At 43.7% G+C, this 20,325-nt stretch overlaps 2 protein-coding genes across 5 annotated transcripts in view; one reads left to right on the top strand and one right to left on the bottom strand.

The window, feature by feature from the left end:
* Nucleotides 1-5,630: 5,630 nt before the first annotated feature.
* Nucleotides 5,631-10,731, bottom strand: RWDD2A (RWD domain containing 2A). 2 transcript variants are annotated; one of them, XM_030859405.2, is made up of 3 exons: nucleotides 10,669-10,731; nucleotides 9,422-9,761; nucleotides 5,631-8,376 (listed from the first exon to the last, which is right to left on the bottom strand). In XM_030859405.2, exons 2-3 carry the CDS (start codon nucleotides 9,617-9,619, stop codon nucleotides 7,699-7,701), a joined length of 876 nt encoding a protein of 291 aa, XP_030715265.1. In that variant the 5' UTR covers nucleotides 9,620-9,761; nucleotides 10,669-10,731; the 3' UTR covers nucleotides 5,631-7,698. The 2 variants fall into 2 exon arrangements, with proteins under 2 accessions (XP_030715265.1, XP_069899580.1); XM_070043479.1 differs by having other exon boundaries at nucleotides 10,462-10,730.
* The window catches only part of PGM3 (phosphoglucomutase 3), a 25,320-nt gene continuing 15,137 nt past the window's right edge, over nucleotides 10,143-20,325 (top strand). Inside the window, exons 1-4 of one of the 3 annotated variants that reach the window (XM_030859401.3) lie at nucleotides 10,143-10,315; nucleotides 12,372-12,577; nucleotides 14,037-14,221; nucleotides 16,881-16,948. In XM_030859401.3, coding sequence (XP_030715261.1) covers nucleotides 12,374-12,577; nucleotides 14,037-14,221; nucleotides 16,881-16,948 — 457 coding nt within the window. In that variant the 5' untranslated portion in view covers nucleotides 10,143-10,315; nucleotides 12,372-12,373. Of the gene's footprint in view, nucleotides 10,316-10,808; nucleotides 10,929-11,037; nucleotides 11,160-12,371; nucleotides 12,578-14,036; nucleotides 14,222-16,880; nucleotides 16,949-20,325 lie in introns of those variants that run through there. The other 2 variants (XM_030859400.3, XM_030859403.3) reach the window with 2 other exon arrangements.

Below are 20,325 nucleotides of genomic sequence, written 5' to 3'. Positions count from 1 at the left end.
ACCCAGGAGGAGAAGACTCCCACCAAAACAAGTCTAGACTTTGCTCATTTACATTGGCAACATCTGAGGAAAACATATGGAATTCTGAAAATGTTGTACCAAGGATGGAAAAGTGTAATTTGGGATTGGGCAGACTTGACTGATGGGGGTGCACTTGCCACAGATCCTGCATCTAATGTGCTGCCTTGAGCAGCTGAAAATGATTCTGCTTGTTGGTTCAGTTAGTTGACTGAAATGCAGACTTGATAATGACACACATTAAATGAAATTGAGAATGCAAACATTCCTTGAGATAACATAAAGGTATTCAAAGATTTACAAAGTTGGGAATATGGGAGTGGTGTTGTCATGTGCAGTCTGACCACCCTAACCCTAATGATCTCCTAAGTCTCCCAGGAGGAACTGTTGCTGAACCTCCTTTCAGCAAGACCTTGAGAAATAGATTGGTGAAGGGATTAGTAGCATCAATGAAAAGCATTTTTTAAATTGAGGTGTAATTAACATATAACACTATATTAGTTTCAGGTGTACAAGGTAATAATGTTTGTATATACTGCAAAATGATCACCACAGTAAATCACCATACCTAGTTACAAAAGTTTTTTTTCTTGTGATAAGAAATTTTAAGATTTACTCTCTTAGCATCTTTCAAATGTGCAGTACGGTGTTATTAATTATAGTCACTATGCTGTACGTTATATTCCCATGACTTATTTTATAACTGAAAATTCATACCTTTTGACCCCCTTCACCCATTTTGTCCACCCCTCCATCCCCCACCTCTGGCAACGACCAATCTATTCTCTGTATCTATGACCTTGTTTGTGTTTTGTTTTGTTTTAGATTCCATATATAAGTGAGATCATATGGTATTTATCTTTCTCTATCTGACTTATTTCACTTAGCATAATGCCCCTGAGGTCCATCCATGTTGTTGGAAATGGTAAGATTTTATTCTCTTTTATAGCTTGTGTGTGTGTGTGTGTGTGTGTTTTCTTTATCCACTCATCTGCCAGTGGACACTTAACGTTGTTTACATGTCTTGGGTATAGTACATATTGCTGCAGTAGGGCTGTATATATCTTTTCAAATTGGTTTTTATTTTCTTCAAATACCCAGAAGTGGGATTGCTGGATCATTTGGTGGTTCTCTTTTTAATATTTTAGGAACCTCCGTACTGTTTCCATAGTGGTTGCACCAGTTTGCATTCCCACTAGCAGTGCACAAAGTTCCCTTTTCTCCACATCCTCACCAACATTTGTTATTTCTTGTATTTTTGATTATAGACATTCTAACATGTGTTATGGTTTTGGTTTGCATTTCCCTGGTGATTAGTGATGTTGAGCGTCTTTTCATGTACATATTAGCCTCTGTATGTCTTCTTTGGAAAAATGTGTATTCAAATCCTCTGCCTATTTTAAAATCAGATTTTTTTTTGCTAATGAGTTGATGAGTTCTTTATATATTTTGGATATTAATTAGCCCCTTATCAGATATGTGACTTGCAAATATTTTCTTCCATTCAGTAGGTTGCCTTTTCATTTGTTGATGGTTTTCTTTGCTGTGCAGGAGCTTTTTAGTTTGTTGTAGTCCCACTTTTTTATTTTTACTTTTGTTGCCTCTACTTTTGGTGTCAAACCCAAAAAATCATCACCAGAATTGATGTCAAAGAGCGTACCACCAGTTTTCTTCTAGTTTCATGGTTTCAGGTCTTTCATTCAAATCTTTAATCCATTTTAAGTTCATTTTTGTGTATGATGTAAGATAGTGGTCTAGTTTCTTCTTGTGCATGCGACTGCCCAGTTTTCCTAACACCATTTATTGAGGAAACTGTCCTTTTGCCATTGTATATTCTTGGCTCCTTTGTCATAAATTAAACAATATATATGTGTGGGTTTATTTCTGGGCTCGCTTGTTCTGTTCCATTGATTTATGTGTCTGGTTTTATTCCAATACCATTTTGATTACTGTAGCTTTGTAGTATAGTTTGAAATCAGGAAGTGTGATGCCTCCAGCTTTGTTCTTAAGATTGCTTTGGTTATTCAGGGTCTTTTGTTGTGCTGTACAAATTTTAGGATTGTTTGTTCTATATCTATGAAAAATGCCATTGTAATTTTGATAGGGATTGCACTGAATCTGTAGATTGCTTTGAGTGGTGTGAACATTTTAACAATGTTAATTTTTCTAATGAGCATATAATGTCTTTCCATTTATTTGACTCTTCCGTTTCTTTCATCAGTGTCTTATATTGTTTTCAGTGTACAGTTCTTTCACCTCTTTGGTTAAATTTATTCCTAGGTATTTTGCTCTTTTTGATACAATTGCAAATGGGATTATTTTTCTTGATTTCTCTTTCTGATAGTTCATTATTAATTAGTGTATAGAAATACAACAGAATTTGTATATTGATTTTGTACCCTGCCACTTTACTGAATTTGTTCTAACAAAATTTTTTGTGGAGTCTTTAGGGTTTTCTATATATAATATCATGTCATCTGTAAATAGAGACAGTTTTACTTCTTACTTTCCATTTTGGATCCTTTTTATTTCTTTTTCTTGCCTAATTGCTCTGGCTAGGACTTCCAATACTTTGTTAAGAAAAATAACAAAAGTGGGCATCCTTGTTGCTGATCTTAGAGGAAAAGCTTTCAGGTTTTCCCCATTGAATATAATGTTAGCTCTGGGCTTGTCATGTATGCCTTTATTAAGTTGAGGTATGTTTCCTTGATACCCTCTTTGTTGAGAGTTCTTTTTATAAATGGATATTGAATTTTGTCAAGTGATTTTTCTGCATCTATTGAAGTGATATGATTTTTATCCTTCATTTGGTAATATGGGTGTATCACATTGATTGATTTTCTGATGTTGAACCATCCTTGCATCCCTGGAATAAATCCCACTTGATCATGGTGTATTATCCTTTTAATGTATTATTGAATTTGGTTTGCTAATATTTTGTGGAGGACATGAAAAGCATTTTAATGACACTTCTCTATAAGCTGGGAAATGCTGTAGTTAAAAATGGGCTCCTTATTTCAATAGAGACATCAGAATCTTGGGGCTACTAGAGGCTTAAAAAGCAGCACTTTGCAGTAATTAACAACTGGAGACAAGGTGGAAACAGTTATCATAATAGGGATCAGGTCCAGTGTAATCAGAATAGCTTGGCCTACAGAAATCTTTGGTGGGGGCCAGTAAATCACAGGGTCCCAGAGCTTGAAATGATGCTGAAAAATTGAACTAGGACCTCAGAGGTCTTGATCAAGAAAAATAGATGCCGGTGTATACAACTGATACAGCCACAGCAATGCATATCAGCTGAATGTCAGTTTGGCTTAGGACCAAAATGTGGACAACCCGTGTAAGTCCTACTTGATATGTATAACAGTAACAGTGGAAAAGCCTGACCAGAGCCACCAAGACACAGTATCAAGGCCCTCACCAGACTGCCATGCACAGATATAAATGAAAGATCCCTAAGGTGAAGAACTCTGTAATATCATAAATATGTTTCCCAAATCTTCCTTTGAGGCTCCACTTACTAGGGTAACAGTGCATTACAGAAAGGAAACCACTAGGCATTTGGGAAATCATCTGGCAACAGTCTGAACAAATACAAACTTCCGAAACCATTGTGATCTACTGGATGAAGTGTATGCTATAGGAATGGATCCATTGTCCAGTTACCTTCCCAGTGAAGAGTTAGAATTGATTTCTTCATTGTCTATGGCAGCATCCCCACATTGGATCCATGATACATAGAAAAAGAGTTATTCTGGCAAGGAGTACCAAATGGTTTGCCAAGGTAAGTCCCACCATCAAAAGCTTTAAAAGAAGCAGGGGTATGATTTTTATCACATCTGGACTTAAATGATCTTTGGCGTGTGCAAGAGAAAGATAGGGCTCGAAGAGTGACGGCATTAGGTTCATTCATTTAATCAGATGCTGATTCTAACTGTAGCTGTTGTCAGACAAGTTCTCTTTCTTGGAGCAAATCAGTAGGTAGCTATTAATTTGGCCTGTGCTTTTTTTTTTCTTCTTTATTCAAGTAAGGAGAGGGCACCTGTAGTGTCAGTTTATCAATAAGCAACATCAAAGATTGTCTTCTCGGGCTTCCCTGGTGGCGCAGTGGTTGAGAGTCCGCCTGCCGATGCAGGGGACACGGGTTCGTGCCCCGGTCCAGGAAGATCCCACATGCTGCGGAGCGGCTGGGCCCGTGAGCCATGGCCGCTGAGCCTGCGCGTCCAGAGCCGAGAGGCCCGCGTGCTGCAAAAAAAAAAAAAAAAAAAAAAAAAAAAAGATTGGCTTCTCTTAATGTTCCATTAACTCTCTGTGTGCCAGAATGTAATTCTTGATACCAGACTTCGATCATCTCACCATTGTACAGGGCATCATGCTGGTCTAACACATTGATGATGATACATGCTAATAAGACCTGGAGCACAGGTGTCACGAGCTTCTCTGGATACCTGGTAAGATACATCGTGCTGAGAGGTAGAAGATAAATCCTGGGAAAACACAAGATCCTGCCACCTCAGCCAACTTTGTGGTGGTCTAGTCTTTGGTGTATGTTGGAATATCCTGTCCATAGTGAAGAAAAAATTGTGTGCTCTATTCCACCTACAACTAAGGAGGAGCCTGTGTTTGGCAGGCCTCTTTGAATTTTATGTGCGATGCTCAAGCCCATTTATGGCTTGATCCAAATGCTTCTAGATTTAACTGGGCTCAGAAGAAAAGTTGCTCCGGCCAATCCAGGTTGCAGTGAAAGTGGGTGTACCATGTGGACCCTTTGAGGGAGATCCAATGGGCTTAGAGTTTTGAGGCAAATCAGGATTCTGTATAAAACCAGGATTTTTGAGCAAACTGTACCTTCTTCAGAAAATACCTGTTCTTTCAACTTACTACTGGGCTGCTTGAGGTAAAAGCAAGTGAAAGAAAATTGTCCTGTTCAAGAGGGTTCTGTGAAGACCTCAGATAGGCTCCCTCCAAGCCTTCTCAAGTTCTCAGAAGGATGGCATGTAAGCAGACATACATAGAAACTCACAGGCAACGTATTTCTGATTTCGTATAGGGATGTTTTTGAAGTCCTTATGTTATGGTGCATCAGCTCATCCAGCCCACTCTTCAATCCATTATGCGAGTATCCTCAGCCCTTAGCCTAGCATAATAGACCAACAAGGAATGAAAAGCAGAGAACATATTTGAAGAAATACTGATTTAATTAAGTTAAAAAAAAAAGACACAAGCATTTATAATGAGCATCGTTTCCAAATAACCATTTAAATATATAATGTATACATCATCAGGGTTCTTGAATTACAAGCAATAGAGACTGATTCTGACTTTGAAGGAAAAAAGGGGGCAGATGTTAGGTAGCCCAAAGGAGGTTTTGGCCAACTGAGCATTCCGTAGGCCAGAAAGGAGGGTGGCATTAGGGATTCAAGCAGCAAGAGCTCAAGACCACCTCCCCCCTCTCCCAGAGAAGGGGCATTTCACCAGAGTAAGTGTGTGTGTGTGTGTGTGTGTGTGTGTGTGTGTGTGTGTGTGTGTGTGTGTGTGTGTGTGTGTGTGTGTGTGTGTGTGTGTGTGTGTGTGTGTGTGTGTGTTGGGGAAGGTAGGGGAGGTGCCTGCTCCTATCAGGCTAGGCAGACAACACCAGAAGTGTATCTACTATACATACAAGCCGAGCTTTGAATTATCATTACGTGTATATATATTTTTTCTATGAAGCCTACATTTCTATTATCAGTGCTTCTGATAGGAAAAAGCATCGGCGCATGCTCCTATTGGACCTGTCAAAGTAGGTTCTGAAAAATTATCATCAGAAAGAGCTCCAGAAGCAGTAGAGCATTCATAAACCAGAATTTATTCCCTTCACTTGAATTATGTAAATAATTTTTGTTCCATGTTCTTTAAACTTCTCTCTCTGTGGCTACTTTTGCTCATTTAATCATAGAAAACCCTCTCTGAGTGGCTTAGGCACATATTAGGTGGATGGCATCTATTCCTGTCTCAGTTCAAAGGGAAAAAAGTTAACGGGGTTACATCTGTTTAGGGCCTGAAAACTTGAGAATGCTAATTATACTTCTTATGGCCTTGGGGAGATTATATGGGAAATTGAACTCTATACTATGTTGTTTTCAGTCCTGGCAAAGATTGAGAAATGAGTCTTTGGCAATGTCAGCCCTATTTCTTCCCTTTGTATTTAGGGAAAGTGAGGCCCCAGCTTGAGCCCCAGGCACATGCAAAGCCAGGATTAAAACGTGACTAGGCAAGGTGGATAAGCAGGCAAGGCAGGCCCAGGACAAGAGCCTTGGTTTGAGGGTCTGAGTTGCGCCGTGACAGGAGACTCATTCTGATGAGCTAAGAAGAGCGCAGGGAAGGACAGAGTGGACCCCGTTCCCAGGCCTCACGTTTAGGAGAGTCAGCTTAGTGCAGGGTCTGCTGTTTGTCACGTCCTGGCCCTGCCCGGACATGTGTCTGCATCCTAGACACAGACTAAAAGCAGACACCGGAATGGACGGTTTCATCAAAGATTCTGTAAATGCCACCAGCACACGCAGGAATTTTGGCATCTAACGTCATCATGAGATGGGGAGTGAAGCATCCCCTCCATGTGGCTAAATTTCAGCACCCAGCTTTGGTGTTCTGAGGGGACCAGGACGTCGGTGGGGTGCTCCCCGGGAGAGGGCAGTAGTAGCTAAAGAGAGAGTGGGAAACCAGAGAAAGCTGCAGAGAGGCAGCTCACGACCTTATGTCCTCCCTTACTGCAGGTGAGACTTCCAGAAATTCCTGGAGAGGGGTAGATGCTTTGTAATAAAAAGGTTTGGCAAGAGCTACTTAAATAGGAGCTATTATCATTAAACTCTCATTTTGAAGCAGGCAGGTGAAGCTTGTGGAGCTTGAAAGTTTCAGAAGAGATGGCAGTGACATCAGCAAAATGTAGAGCCTGACTTTTGTTCTCTAGGAAGGTGATGGTACAGGGACATCACAGTGGTCCTCTCCCAAACTCCTTGCCCCACAGAGCGATGCAAACTGGCACAGGGACGAAGACCCATGCGCACTACTGGTGGGGCTGCGTGGACAAGAAACCACATCTTGTTCTGTGGAGAAGAACCCAACTAAGAATATTGGTACATGATCCTTAGTATTGTCAATCAACTGATGTAACAACACGGCGTGGTGTCACCACCATTACAGTCAGGATTTGGCTTTATGAAAAGAAAAAACCCCAAACAGGGAGTTTAAGTTAAAGTGAGAAACGTGGTAAACACATGCTCTCTCTTTGTTCTGATTTTAAACTTGACTTAGAAAAATGTGGGGTGTCACCTGCATGCTAGCAACACAAAAAGGAGAAGTGTTATTCATATTTATGAGTTCGGAGCTGCAATTTGACTACTGCCATTAAACTGGGCTTTGGACTCCTTTTTAATCAAATTAGCTTCACTGGTTTAACTGACAGACAGGTTTTTATTAATTTACCATTAAATAGCTTTCAGTTAACACAAGAACATAGAGGTAACATCACAATTGCACTGTTATAAAGTTAAAAGCCTTCTGTGTTTCATTTCCAGGGAAAAATGCTGGAGCTGGATTCCCCACAGATGATGCTTAACAGCCACTGGTCCTTTTATTTTGGTCTTACTAACAGAAATACTAACTTAGCGAGATTACAAGCATAGGTCTCTTAATAGCTTCCTAGGAGTCAGAACTTTTGCTTTCGATACCAAATAATATCTGGAAAACATGCTCACTTTTGTGTTTTTTGAGAAATTCTAAGAACTGGCCCAGATTCATGTGATAGTCATTCCTTAAGCCATAGTCACCATGGGCCTCAAGAAGTAATTCTTCAAAAGAATGGAAAAGGCGCAGGTCCTCCCCATTTCCTTCGGTTTCGATACTCTCGGCATGCTTACAGGAAATGTGTTTCCAGTTGGGATACCTAATTGTGTGCCAGAATTCCTCACAGTGCTCTTTGAAGCCTTCCACACAGATTATCCCCGGCTTTCCCGTCATGCAAAATCCTGTCACATCTAACCTTTTCCCGATATCCAAAATCTTTTTTCGTAGGTCCTGCTGATATATATGGTGACTGTAGATCCACATTCGGAGGAATGTGTTCTTCACTGGCTTTGCTTGTGCAGATGGTTCATACACGAGCTTCCTGTTCAGGAAGTAGGAGGCACTGTTGTCCTGCAACCACTGGATGGCTGCACACACACACAGCTCACCTGGATCAAAAGTCCCTATGTAAGAAGTGAGACCTTTGTTGAGAAGGAGCTGCTGTTGTCTGTCAAGTTCGGATGACCGTCCAAATAGCTGCAGTGCTGCGTAGGGGTAGCTGTGAGGCATGGTTACTTGCAAGTCAATTTTCACCTTAAAATGAAAATCAAATAGATTTAAGTACCGTAAACTCACATAAGCTAGTTTATCCATGGCCACTGCACGATGCTGATAAATGTCATAGTTACTGCTACTATTACGTGTCAGCTATGTGCCAGACACTGCACAATTTTACAAACACAATTTTACATACGTAAATTCCTTCCATGTATGCATTCATTCATTCCCATATTCATCCGACACCTACCATGTGTCAGGTACCCTATACTGAAATAAAGAAGTGAAGAAGCTAGACACTAGTTCTGCCCTTCATGGACAGAAGCCGAGAGCCCAGTGAAGGAGACAGACGTTAAACAAATAATTATACACAGCAAGTATTTCATTGCAAAGGTGAGAAGCATTGCCATAGAAAAGTACAGGGATCCACTGAAAGGTGGAACCAGAGGGATTGCATCCAGTCTGGGGAGCCAGGGAATTCCTCTGAGGGAATGACGCCCAGAGGCTGACTAGGAAGTAGCTAGCACAGCGGTTCTCAAATGCCTGGTCCACTTGTTCCTTGGGCTCTGCTAAAGTTGCTGGAGATAATGGATCAGAAGGTGAAGGTAAATTCATTTTCAGAATTTAGATTTTCTATCTGTATTTGCTTTCAGTGTCATGGTGCCATCAAAGAAACATTCACTCCTTAAAAGCCAGTTTTGCTAAAGACAATATTTAGGTTTGTGAAGATCGTAACATATGTACAAGATAGTCCATACTACAATAGCAACATTGGTAAAAATGGATGAGTGAATAGAATAAAAATGGCAGTAGAAGACTGCAAGATGTGTTTAATAAAAACACTAGGCATATTTATTAAAAAAAAACACTAGGCATATTGGTATAAAAGGTGTGCATATGTATGTAAAATTCAAGATCTTTATTGAAAACAACTTACAGGTCATCCCATATTTTGCTGGAATATCCCATATATGCATCTGGAATATTCTCTATTTACTTCCTGGACAGGAAGCTCAGGTTCCAAGTGTTTCCAATATAAACTGGGCACCTGGAAACAATTAAAACCACTCAGGGCACCTACCTTGGGCTCCTCGATCTGGAGTGTAATCACAAATTCGATTTTTGGTGGCAGTGCCTCCCTTGTGCCTTCCAAATATCTCTTTATATTCGTCAGGGCATTGACATCTTCAAGTTTTACTTCTTGGTTAGGAAACATAGAAAACAGCATTTCCATCTCCAGCAGCTGAAGTTGAAGGCATTCGTTCATTGAAGCGGACATGCTGACTTGAAATCAACCTGTCAGGAAAACCGGAAGGGCCCAGGGACACTGGATTTGTCAACGTCGGCGGTGTCCAGAGGAATTTCCCGCAGCTCCCTTTCCGTGGAAGCAGCTTTGCAGGAGCGCTATTACGCGTCGAGAGCTAGGGGCACAAACCGGGACACTTACACTCTTCTGCTTTATCTCCTGGCCCCCAAATCTAGTATACGCGACATCCTCCAAGATACGTCGTTGAAATTCAGATTCCCAGTCCCTTTATCCCCAGCCCCCGCTTCCGATCTGGATCAGGGAATCCGGACTCTCAACAAGTGTTCCGAATTATGCAGTTGCAGGTGGTTGGGCAACCACCACCTGCAGACGCTCTGCAAGCCTGAATTCTGGGAAAGGCGAGGGGCCCAGCCTCCGAATCCCACCCAGGTGTCGGGCTTGGGCGGAGCTGGCCGCTGCGGCGAGGGAAGCCCGCAGTGCCGGCGGGGCGGAGCTCCGCCTCCCCCGGCTCCCAGGTCTCCGGGGCCCCGCCGCGCTCCACGCCAGTTGCCGCCCCTCAGCCCCAGCGCCACGAACTCCTCCCGGGTGGGCCTTTCCGCCTTTCTCGGGAGCCACCCTGGCCCCGGGCGGCATCCTGTGAGTCCGGGCGATTTGGATCCACCTGGCCTCTGCCCCGAGGGGCCCAGGCTTAGTGAGGGGGTCTTACAGGTAAATAAATAAAATGACGTTTTGTGCGAGCTGGGGCGGTAGGATGGGGAAGGGGGTGGGGCACGAGAAGGCGCCACAGAATCAGACGTTTGGGAGATGAACCTCGAAAATCGAGAGTGGGATGCGAGAAGCCGGGTGGCACTCACTGGGGCCGGGACCACCTGGTTACAGGCCTCATATCGGGGCTGGTACCCCCCATCCAGGACCACTTGGAAGCCCGGCTTCCCAGGAACGCGGGCCCTGCCGCCCTCTGAGACCCAAATTTGGAGTCAGGGGCTGCGTATCTGCCGGTCGCAGTGCTCTGAGGGCCCGCGACCCTCGGCCCCAACCCCCGGGCCACCGCGGGGCCTCACCCTTCCCAGTCATTCAAAGGAAACAGCCCCAAGCCCTCTCGCAACGCGGATCCGCAGTTTCGCAGGCGCGAGCAGCGCGTAACAGGCAAGGAGGCGGGGCCTGGCCCGCGGACTCTTCCCGCGCTGTGATTGGCTGAGGGGCGGGACAACGGGCCGGAAGCCACGGAGGGCCACGTTTGCGGATGACGACCTTTCTGGTCTGGTTCTTGTCTAGTGTGGTTCCCCCTGCCGCCGCGAGGGAGGTGGTCCGCGCTGTAGAGGTGAGAGGGGGGTGTCTCCCGGCAGAGGTGAGCGGGGTCCCGAGGCTTGGCGGCGAGAAGGAGACCTTCCGGTCCGCAGGGGTTCGGCCGACCGCCAGGCTAGCGGGCCGGCTAGCGGACTGACTCGCGGGCCGCGCGGGACACACCTACTCGCCACTGCGGCTCGGGAGCGGGCTGGAGGCGCGGGCCCGAGGGTCTCCAGCTGGGAAAGGGGTCTCGTCCATCACCTAGGTGGGGACCTCAGGGCTGGGTGCCAGGAAACGTGGGGCGATTCGGGGGCTGGGAGGAGAGGGGAACTAACCAGGTGCTAAAGACTGGGGGGAAGGGGGCCTTTCTTAGCTTTTTTATAGTGGACAGTTTGGACTTGAGAATACTTTCAATAAAAGCCCCTCACATGCTCGTTGAAAGTAGTTTTAGGACCTAGAACGCATGAAAGGGTGGAAACATTTTACCTTGACTCTTTATTTTTTTGACTCTTTTTTTTTTTTTTTTAAGACTTTTGGACGTAACAGCTCGTTTACGCCCTTAGAAATAACCAAGATGCATTGACGACTGGTCACTTTTTAATACAACGTCTTCATGCATGTGAACTAGATTTGATCGCTCTAGGCCAATCTAAATTAGCGTCCTGAATGCCAGCGTTTTCCAACTGGACAAAAGGAAACATTTAACTTTTGTTCATTGACGCAGTGAAGGACAGTAAAGAAAACAAGAGTTGGAAGCCCCAAGTTCCACTTAAAGTTAGAGTATCCCAGAGAAGGAAGTACTAGCGGGCTAAGGGCTGATGCTTGATTTTTTAAATGAAAGGTAAAAGGAAGATGTTGCTAGTTTCCGAGCTTAATTTAGAAGGGTGTCCTGAGCCTCCCTTACGAAAATACAAAAATCCACTGCAAGGTGTATTGGGAGGTCTGGGCAGTCTTGGAGAGGAGGCTTTTGCTCTTTGCTTTTCCTTTGGGAATAGGTCTCTGTAGCCTGGGAGGAATAGCAGAAGAACTGCACAGATTTCCCAGATATTTTGTATATGCAGCCCCAGTCCACTGGAGAATGTGACCTTCGGCCTCAGTCTGTCAGCAGCTTCCCATGTAAAATTTAGGTTGTTTAACTGATACCCAGAATTAAGTGTTCCCATTTGTAAAACGATACGGTCCCTTGTAGGAGTCTCTGAATCTAGGTGTAGAATCTTCATTTTAGTTGGGAATGGACCATTTTAAGTTTGCCTTGGGTCCAGGAATTGTTGGGGACAGTCTCATGTCTGTCCTGAAGTGAACAGTACAGTTAATGCTAACCTCCGGGACTTATTCTACCATTTTTTTCCGCTCTCAAACATAGAATTTGGGGGGAGGTTCAGAATGAGGCAGATCTATTAGTTTGGGATGGCAGTTTTTGAACCAGATGGTCCTTGAAAGATTTCTTATGCCTGAAAAATACTCCTTAATTTTGTAGACATGGATTTAGATGCTGTTACAAAGCAGTCAGCATTACATGCCAAGCCTGATGGACTCACTCTTCAATATGGGACTGCTGGATTTCGAACGAAAGCAGAACACCTTGATCATGTCATGTTTCGAATGGGATTATTAGCTGTCCTGAGGTCAAAACAGACCAAATCTACTATAGGAGTCATGGTAACAGCATCACACAATCCTGAGGTAATGCATTTAGTGCTCCGATAAAGCAGATGTTTATTTGCAAGACCAAACCTTAGTTTCTGAGCACTTTGACCCAAAGTACAAATTCTAATTCTAGGAATGTGCCTTCTCATTGCTATATGCCTTTACTTTTAAAACAACTCTTTTCTTAACAAGTGTTCATTTAGCTCATGACTCTTTAAAGGGTGTGGAGAGAGTGAAAGGAGACGGTCATTTTTTGGAGTGTGTCCATATTGAGAAGTGACAGAATGTCCTTCCAAGTTAGTTGTATTGAGACAGCATCAGTAATGAAAAGTGCTGCCTCTGTTAATTTAGCAGAGATTAAAGAGATTGGAGGCAAGCTGGGGGAGGGGAGAGGGCAAACATTTGAAAAGACAGCACGATTTGAAAGTTTTCACACAGCTTTTCTCTAGCTAGGGAATAGTTTCCCGTTCTGAGTGAACAGCCAAACACGTGGCTCCAGGGATCCAAAGGTGAGCCCTGGGCAGAATACTGATGAGGCCTGATGGGTCTAGTGTTTATGACAATTAAGTTTCTAAAGTATTCCTTTTGAGACAATTTAACCATCATATTCTGTACTGGCCTATAACTGATATGTGGCTTAAATAATATGCTTCTGTTTGGTTGCTAGGACATGAGACTTTTGCCTTTGTAGCTAAATCAGCAGCAAGTTAAAGCTCTGTGGGTTAGTGAAGGATTGTAACCTCCTCCCTTCCCACCCCAAAACAAGAGGATGTTGCTTATTCAGCTTCTAAATGTGGATCACTCTGAAGGTGTAAGTGTCTAAATGGCTAAATCACCTTAATTGCTTAATGATTTGTAGACAGAACCCCACATTTATTGTTAATTTCAGAAGCACTGCTTAAAACAATTCTGAGCTGTTTCCTTCCTTTGACATTCACTCTGTACTACACTTTTTTTCTTTCCAGAAATTTGAGCAGACCAGAATTAGGCGTCAGTTTTCAGCTTCTGTACCACCCACTGGTTGACATGCTGGCCAGTGTGTTCTTTGAGTCCAGCCATAGTGAGAAGGATCTCCAGGTGTCCTGGGTCTGCTACAGTTGTGCCTCATCAGTTAATTGATGGCGAATGCTCAGATGACAGCCTTTTAAAACAGCTAGTGTGGCACAGTGGCTGTTGGATTTAAGAGTCAGATGGACTTGATGTTTTAATATCAGAACTGACACTAGCTGTATGAACATAAGCAGAGTACTTGCTCTGAATCTCAGTTTTCTCAAAGTGAGATTGGAGTAACCATCGGATTATTAGTTAGATGGATAACATGTGTTGTGAGGATTTACTGAGGTGATGTATGTACAACGCCTGGCCTTCAGTAGTGGTCACCAGGGAAACTGCCCGGCCAACACTGTCTTTTGTTGGGGGAAAAGCAGCTTGGGTTTACTTCCTCACGTCACCCTCACAACTGCACAGATGACTTATTATTTGTTTTTCTTTCAAGGAAGACAATGGTGTAAAATTGGTTGATCCTTTGGGTGAAATGTTGGCACCGTCCTGGGAGGAGCATGCTACCTGTTTGGCCAACGCTGAGGAACAAGATTTGCCGAGAGTGTTGGTGGACATTGGCGAGAAAGCAGCTGTGAATCTGCACCAAGATGCCTTCGTGGTGATTGGTAGAGATACCAGGTGACCATCAGAGCTACTGGTGAAAGCTGCTTGGGAACACCACATAGATGGTTGCATCTGTTTTAGCGCCCAGGACAAATCAAAAAAGTCGAGGAAAGTGGAACTGCCCTGAGAGGCTTCTCCACGTCCTGGTCTTTTCAGTAGGATGTAGGAGCTCAGTCACTACTGCAGGTTGGGCTTTGGAGTCTGAGCCCCAACTCTCACACTTACTGTATGGGTTGAGTAGGTCACTTAAGCTTTTGGAGCTTACCTTTACTCACCTGTACAATGTTGATGATGAGCCTACATCATGCAGTCCTTCCTGAGGATTACATGAGTACGTGCAACACACCTGTTTCCTGGCACGAGAGAAGCACTTAGCAAATGTCTCCCATCCCTTTACTTCTGTGGGTTTAGGTTTTTCCCCCATAGAGTAAGAACATGTGATTGTAAGTCATTATTTTTAGAGGTTTACTTTATAGCCTGTGTTATTGTTGGTTCATAGGTCATTTTTCCCTTGCTGGAGTTCACTGGAAAGCATTAACCATCTATATTGTTTCTGCGCATTTGTCACGTTTGGCAGCGCTTACCTTCCTTTTCAAAAAGGTGTTATTGTACAATGTTAGATTAAAAGTGTACTTTGAAACAGAAGCATTCTCTTTTGCATAAGATCTGGTTTTAGCCAGAGATTCTTTCTAAAGGAAATTTCTATTCCGTCTCCGAATGGCCTAGACTGGTGTTTTACCCTTAGTGTGTTACCAGAGGGACTTCCAAATACCATTGTTTGTGGATTTATAGGTAACAGAATAGCCAAGTGACTTATGTTCTGAAGCAAATTATTATCTCACAGTAAAGTCTTGCACGTGTATTGGGTTGGCCAAAAGGTTCATTCGTTTTTTTCCGTAAGATGGCTCTAGTAGCTCTTAGTTGTCTTTAACGTCATTCGAAACAATTTTGTTAGATTGTGTGTGACAGCTGTCATATCAGCGTGCATTTAAAAACAGACATCAAAATTGGTGAATTTTTGTATAGCCATTTTAATATTGAAGATGGAAGAAAAACAACATTTTTGGCATATTATGCTTTATTATTTCAAGAAAGGTAAAAATGCAACCGAAACGCAGAAAAGATTTGTGCAGTATGTGGAGAAGGTGCTGTGACTGATCGAACATGTCAGAAGTGGCTTGCAAAGTTTCGTGTTGGAGATTTCTCTCTGGACGATGCTCCACGGTCAGGTAGACCAGTTGAAGCTGATAGTTATCAAATTGAGACATCAATTGAGAACAATCAATGTTATACCACGCGGGAGATAGCCGACATACTCAAAATATCCAAATCAGGTGTTGAAAATCATTCGCACCAGCTTGGTTATGTAAATTGCTTTGAGATTTGGCTTTCCACGTAAGCTAAACGAAAAAAACCTTCTTGACGGTATTTCCGCATGTGATTCACTACATAAACGTAACGAAAACGTTCTGTTTTTAAGACAAATTGTGACGGGCGATGAAAAGTGGATACTGTACAACAATGTGGAACAGAAGAGATCATGGGCAAACGAAATGAACCACCACCAACCACACCAAAGGCCCGTCTTTATCCAAAGAAGGTGACGTTGTGTATAGGGTGGGATTGGAAGGGAGTCCTCTATTATGAGCTCCTTCCAGAAAACCAAATGATTAATTCCAACAAGTACTGCTGCCATTTAGACCAACTGAAAGAGGCACTCGATGAAAAGCGTCCGGAATTAGTCAAGAGAAAATGCATAATCTTCCATCAGGATACCGCAAGGCCGCATGTCTCTTTTGATGACCAGGCAAAGCCTGTTCCAGCTCGGCTGGGAAGCTCTGATTCATCCGCCGCATTCACCAGACATTGCACCTTCGGAGTTCCATATATTTCGGTCTTCACAAGATTCTCTTAATGGAAAAAATTTCAGTTCCTTCGAAGACTGTAAAAGGTACCTAAAACAGTTCTTTGCTCAAAAAGATAAAAAGTTTTGGCAAAGTGGGATTATGAAGTTGCCTGAAAAATGGCAGAAGGTAGTGGAACAAAAGGGTGATTACGTTGTTCAATAAAGTTCTTGGTGAAAATGAAAAATGTATCTTTTATTTTTACTTAAAAACCGAAGACACTTTTTGGCCAACCCAATATTTGCCTCTTGTCTATTACCTGGTTTAAATGATATAGAACATCTTTTTCTACAAGGCAGTTATATATCTTACATATCTTATTTCCAGATAGATAGAAAAATAATTTATTCTGACTTTTTAAAATGAAAACTAGACTCTGTACGCTTGGTGGTTTAATACCCAGTCCTGGGTTATGCACGCTCTGTGGTTTCAATATTTATTGTTACTGTTCTCAGGCAGTGTATGTATTGTTGCAGTCAAACTTGAAAAGGTATTAGGTAGGTTAATTAGTGTACCCTTTATATCTATTTCCTAAATGCATTTAAAAGCCAAACTCTTTCCAAGAAATATATTGTGAAAGGCTAATGGAAAATGCTTACACTTCACCCGTATTTTCAGAGTTTTCAGGCTTGGCAGGTTTCATTTAGTTCAAATACAATGGACTTGTTATTCTGAAACTGGTAGCACAGAATTTCTGCATTTGCTTTTAGAACTAGCAGCTCAGTTGGTCTTGGGATGGGATGTAATATTTTCTTCCTTTTCTTTCCTAGGCCCAGCAGTGAGAAACTTTCACAGTCTGTAATAGACGGTGTGACTGTTTTAGGAGGTCAATTCCATGGTATGTATTTATCCTGACTTGTAAATTAATCTTTTAAAAAGTTTTATAAAAATATCACAAAATAAATATATATTTAATTTAGAGAAGTTTGAAACTACAGATAAACAAAGTTAAAAAAAATGGACTCCTAGATATAAACTACTAGCTTTTTAAGTTAAAAAAAGTTAAAAAAAATTTTCTGGGCTTGCGTATTACATTTTACCTGTAGGAGATAATATGTAGGCAAGGCTGATCTTAGACAACTTCCTTTATAATCCTGAATTTCCTGATATAAAAACCCCTGGGGGGACTTCCCTGGTGGTACAGTGGTTAAGAATCTGCCTGCCAATGCAGGGGACATGGGTTCAAGCCCTGGTCCAGGAGGATCCCACGTGCCGTGGAGCAACTAAGCCTGTGTGCCACAACTGCTGAGCCTGAGCTCTAGAGCCCATGAGCCACAACTACTGAGCCTGTGTGCCACAGCTACTGAAGCCCACATGCCTAGAGCCCATGCTCCGCAATGAGAGAAGCCACCGCAGTGAGAAGCCTGCACACTGCAACCAAGAGTAGCCCCTGCTCGCCACAATGAGAGAAAGCCCCCACGCAGCAATAAAGACCCAACACAGCCAAAAATAAGTAGATTTTTTTTGTGTGTGGTATGCGGGCCTCTCACTGTTGTAGCCTCTCCCGCTGTGGAGCACAGGCTCCGGACGTGCAGGCTCAGCGGCCATGGCTCTCGTGCCCAGCCGCTCCACGGCATGTGGGATCTTCCCGGACCGGGGCACGAACCCGTGTCCCCTGCATTGGCAGGCGGACTCTCAACCACTGCGCCACCAGGGAAGCCCAAGTAAATAAATTTTTTAAAATGTTTACCAAAAAAAAAAAAAGCCCTGAGGTAACTTGAAGATGTTCATTCTGGGGAGTTTTTGTCAATATTGGGTATTCCCGAATAGCTGATCACTTGTGGAGTTAGCTGTTAACAGGTCAAATAAGGATGGAAAATATCTTTGACCTACTTGTAATCATGATTTGAAGTTCTGACAGGTGGTTTTTCCTATTGTATCAACTGAAGAATTAAATGCAACGAGACAGGCTGAGAGAATGTTGCATTCTCAACATGAGAATCCTCTTCTCATGTTGGTTGTGCACCATGTGAATGCAGTGACTCCTCTGTGCTTGGAGGTGAATTTTCCTGGTGTCAGATCTCTCTCATTTAAAATACCTTCTCTTGATCCCCTCAACCTCCTGTGTGTTCCCTCATTCCCAGTTAACCTGGCCTCTTCCGGGACTCACCTGGTTTGCTTCTCTGTTTGCTCTTCTGGTCATTACTAAGCCTACTGCCGGTGAGTCTCCATCCTTGCCTCTGCAGGGAAATGTCTCCCCCAACACTCATCTGTTATAAAGCGGGAATTCACCTGGGGCCTGGGCTTCCCGGGGCGTGTTTGGTTAAGCTGCAGGGATCCTGTGGGCCTCTGGATACAGCGTGCTGTGTTACCTGCACATGCGCTTTTCTAGGGAGAGGAGTCATAGCTTTTGTCAGATACTCAAAGGGATCTGTGATCTAAGAGTAACTCTCAGAATTTATATTTTAAAGTTTTTATTTCAGTTGATGTCTGTGAAGAGACATCACCTGAAATGACATCAACAGTCCACACTGTGACCTCTCCCTTTCTTTAACTTCTACTTCCTTGGCCACTGTTGCGTATTGGTCTTGTCCACGGGCTCCTCTTCTGTCTCTCCTAATGTGGCATTCCTCACTTCTCGCTTTCATTCTGCCTCATTTCTGAATGAGTATCTTTACTGCCATAGCTCCAGCTGCATATATTCTTTTATTCATTCACTCATCAGTTCATCTGCCATTTTTGACTACCTGCTACATACAGCCCTCTAGGAGTCTGTTACACTGCGTATCACAACCTACAGTAAGAAACCGATTTTGTATCATGACGTGTCTAGTGTGCTTGTGTGTATGACTGAAATGAAAGTTTCAGTGAACCGTACTTACCCATACTCAATGACATGTGTTCATCTGTTCTGTTAAAAAAATGCAGAAATGATGGCTGGGTCTACTAAGTAGATTCCATGACCTGTTGACAGGCTTGGCGTGAGGTTTGAAAGCATTGGTCTGAGTGATGTCTCACCCTGTCCCAAACTGTGTTCTTTCTGTCATCCCCAGAATGGTTGAACTTCCCAGTACTGTCATTCTATCTCTAGAACCATCACTTTTTTAGGGTTTTAATCTAGAAAAATTTGAGAGTGATTTTTTTTCTTTTCTTTAAACATTTTGCTCATTTTTCTCTTCAACTTAGTGTATTTCAGGAAATGAAAGATGGTTAATGTGACTGCAGCATAGAGAGACTGGGGGAAGCTAGTAGAAGATAGGGTGAGGGAGGTAAGCAGGGGCCAAGTCATTCCAAGCCTTACAGGTCGTGGTGAGAATTGGGGCTTTACTCCAAATGCAGTGGGACTCTGTTGAAGGGCTTTATGCCAGAGAATAGGATCACATTTTCACTTTAAGTCCCTTTGGCTGTTGTGGGGGGAGGGGGGGAGAGAGAGAGAGAGGCAGGGGGGAGAGAGGGGGGAGAGAGAGGGAGGGAGGGGAGAGGGAGGGAGGGGAGAGAGAGGGAGGGGGAGAGAAAGGGAGGGAGGGGGAGAGGGAGAGAAGGATGGGGGAGAGGGAGGGGAGAGAGGGAGGGGGGAGAGAGAAGGAGGGGGGAGAGGGAGGGAGAGGGGGGAGAGAGGGAGGGAGGGAGAGAAGGACGAGGGAGGGAGGGGGAGAGGGAGAGAAGGATGGGGGAGAGAGAGGGGGAGAGAGAAGGAGGGGAAGAGGGAGAGGGAGAGAAGGATGGGGGAGAGAGAGGGGGGAGAGAGAAGGAGGGGAAGAGGGAGAGGGGGAGAGAGGGAGGGGGGAGAGAGAAGGAGGGGGAGAGGGAAAGAAGGACGGGGGGGAGAGAGGGAGAGAGAGAGGGAGTGGGAGAGAGGGAGGGGGGAGAGAAGGATGGAGGGGGAGAGAGGGAGAGAGAGAGGGAGTGGGAGAGAGGGAGGGGGGAGAGAAGGATGGAGGGGGAGGGGGGAGGAGAGTGGGAGGGGGAAGAGAGGAGGAGGGAGGGGACAGGGGAGAGAGCGAGGGGGGAAGAGAGAGAAGGAGGAGGGAGGGGGCAGGGGGGAGAGAGGGGGGACTGTGCAGTAGTTTGTGCAAGACTGATGCTAGTGAGAGAAATGGAAAAAGGTGGAATTAGTAATGAATGCAAAGGATTTTGTGATATGTGATGAGGCTAGAGCTGTGAAGACTGGCTTCTAGGTTGCTGGGTTGTTCCGTGGAATATATGGTCATGCTTTTTACTGAGTAACTGTCTATAATAGTCATTTAGTAAATGTTTATTTGGTAATTTTGATAT

This window comes from Globicephala melas, chromosome 14 (genome assembly GCF_963455315.2).
Source record: "Globicephala melas chromosome 14, mGloMel1.2, whole genome shotgun sequence".
NCBI lineage: Eukaryota > Metazoa > Chordata > Mammalia > Artiodactyla > Delphinidae > Globicephala > Globicephala melas.
Note: the sequence above shows the minus strand (reverse complement) of the source record. Positions and strands in the feature narration are given on the sequence as shown.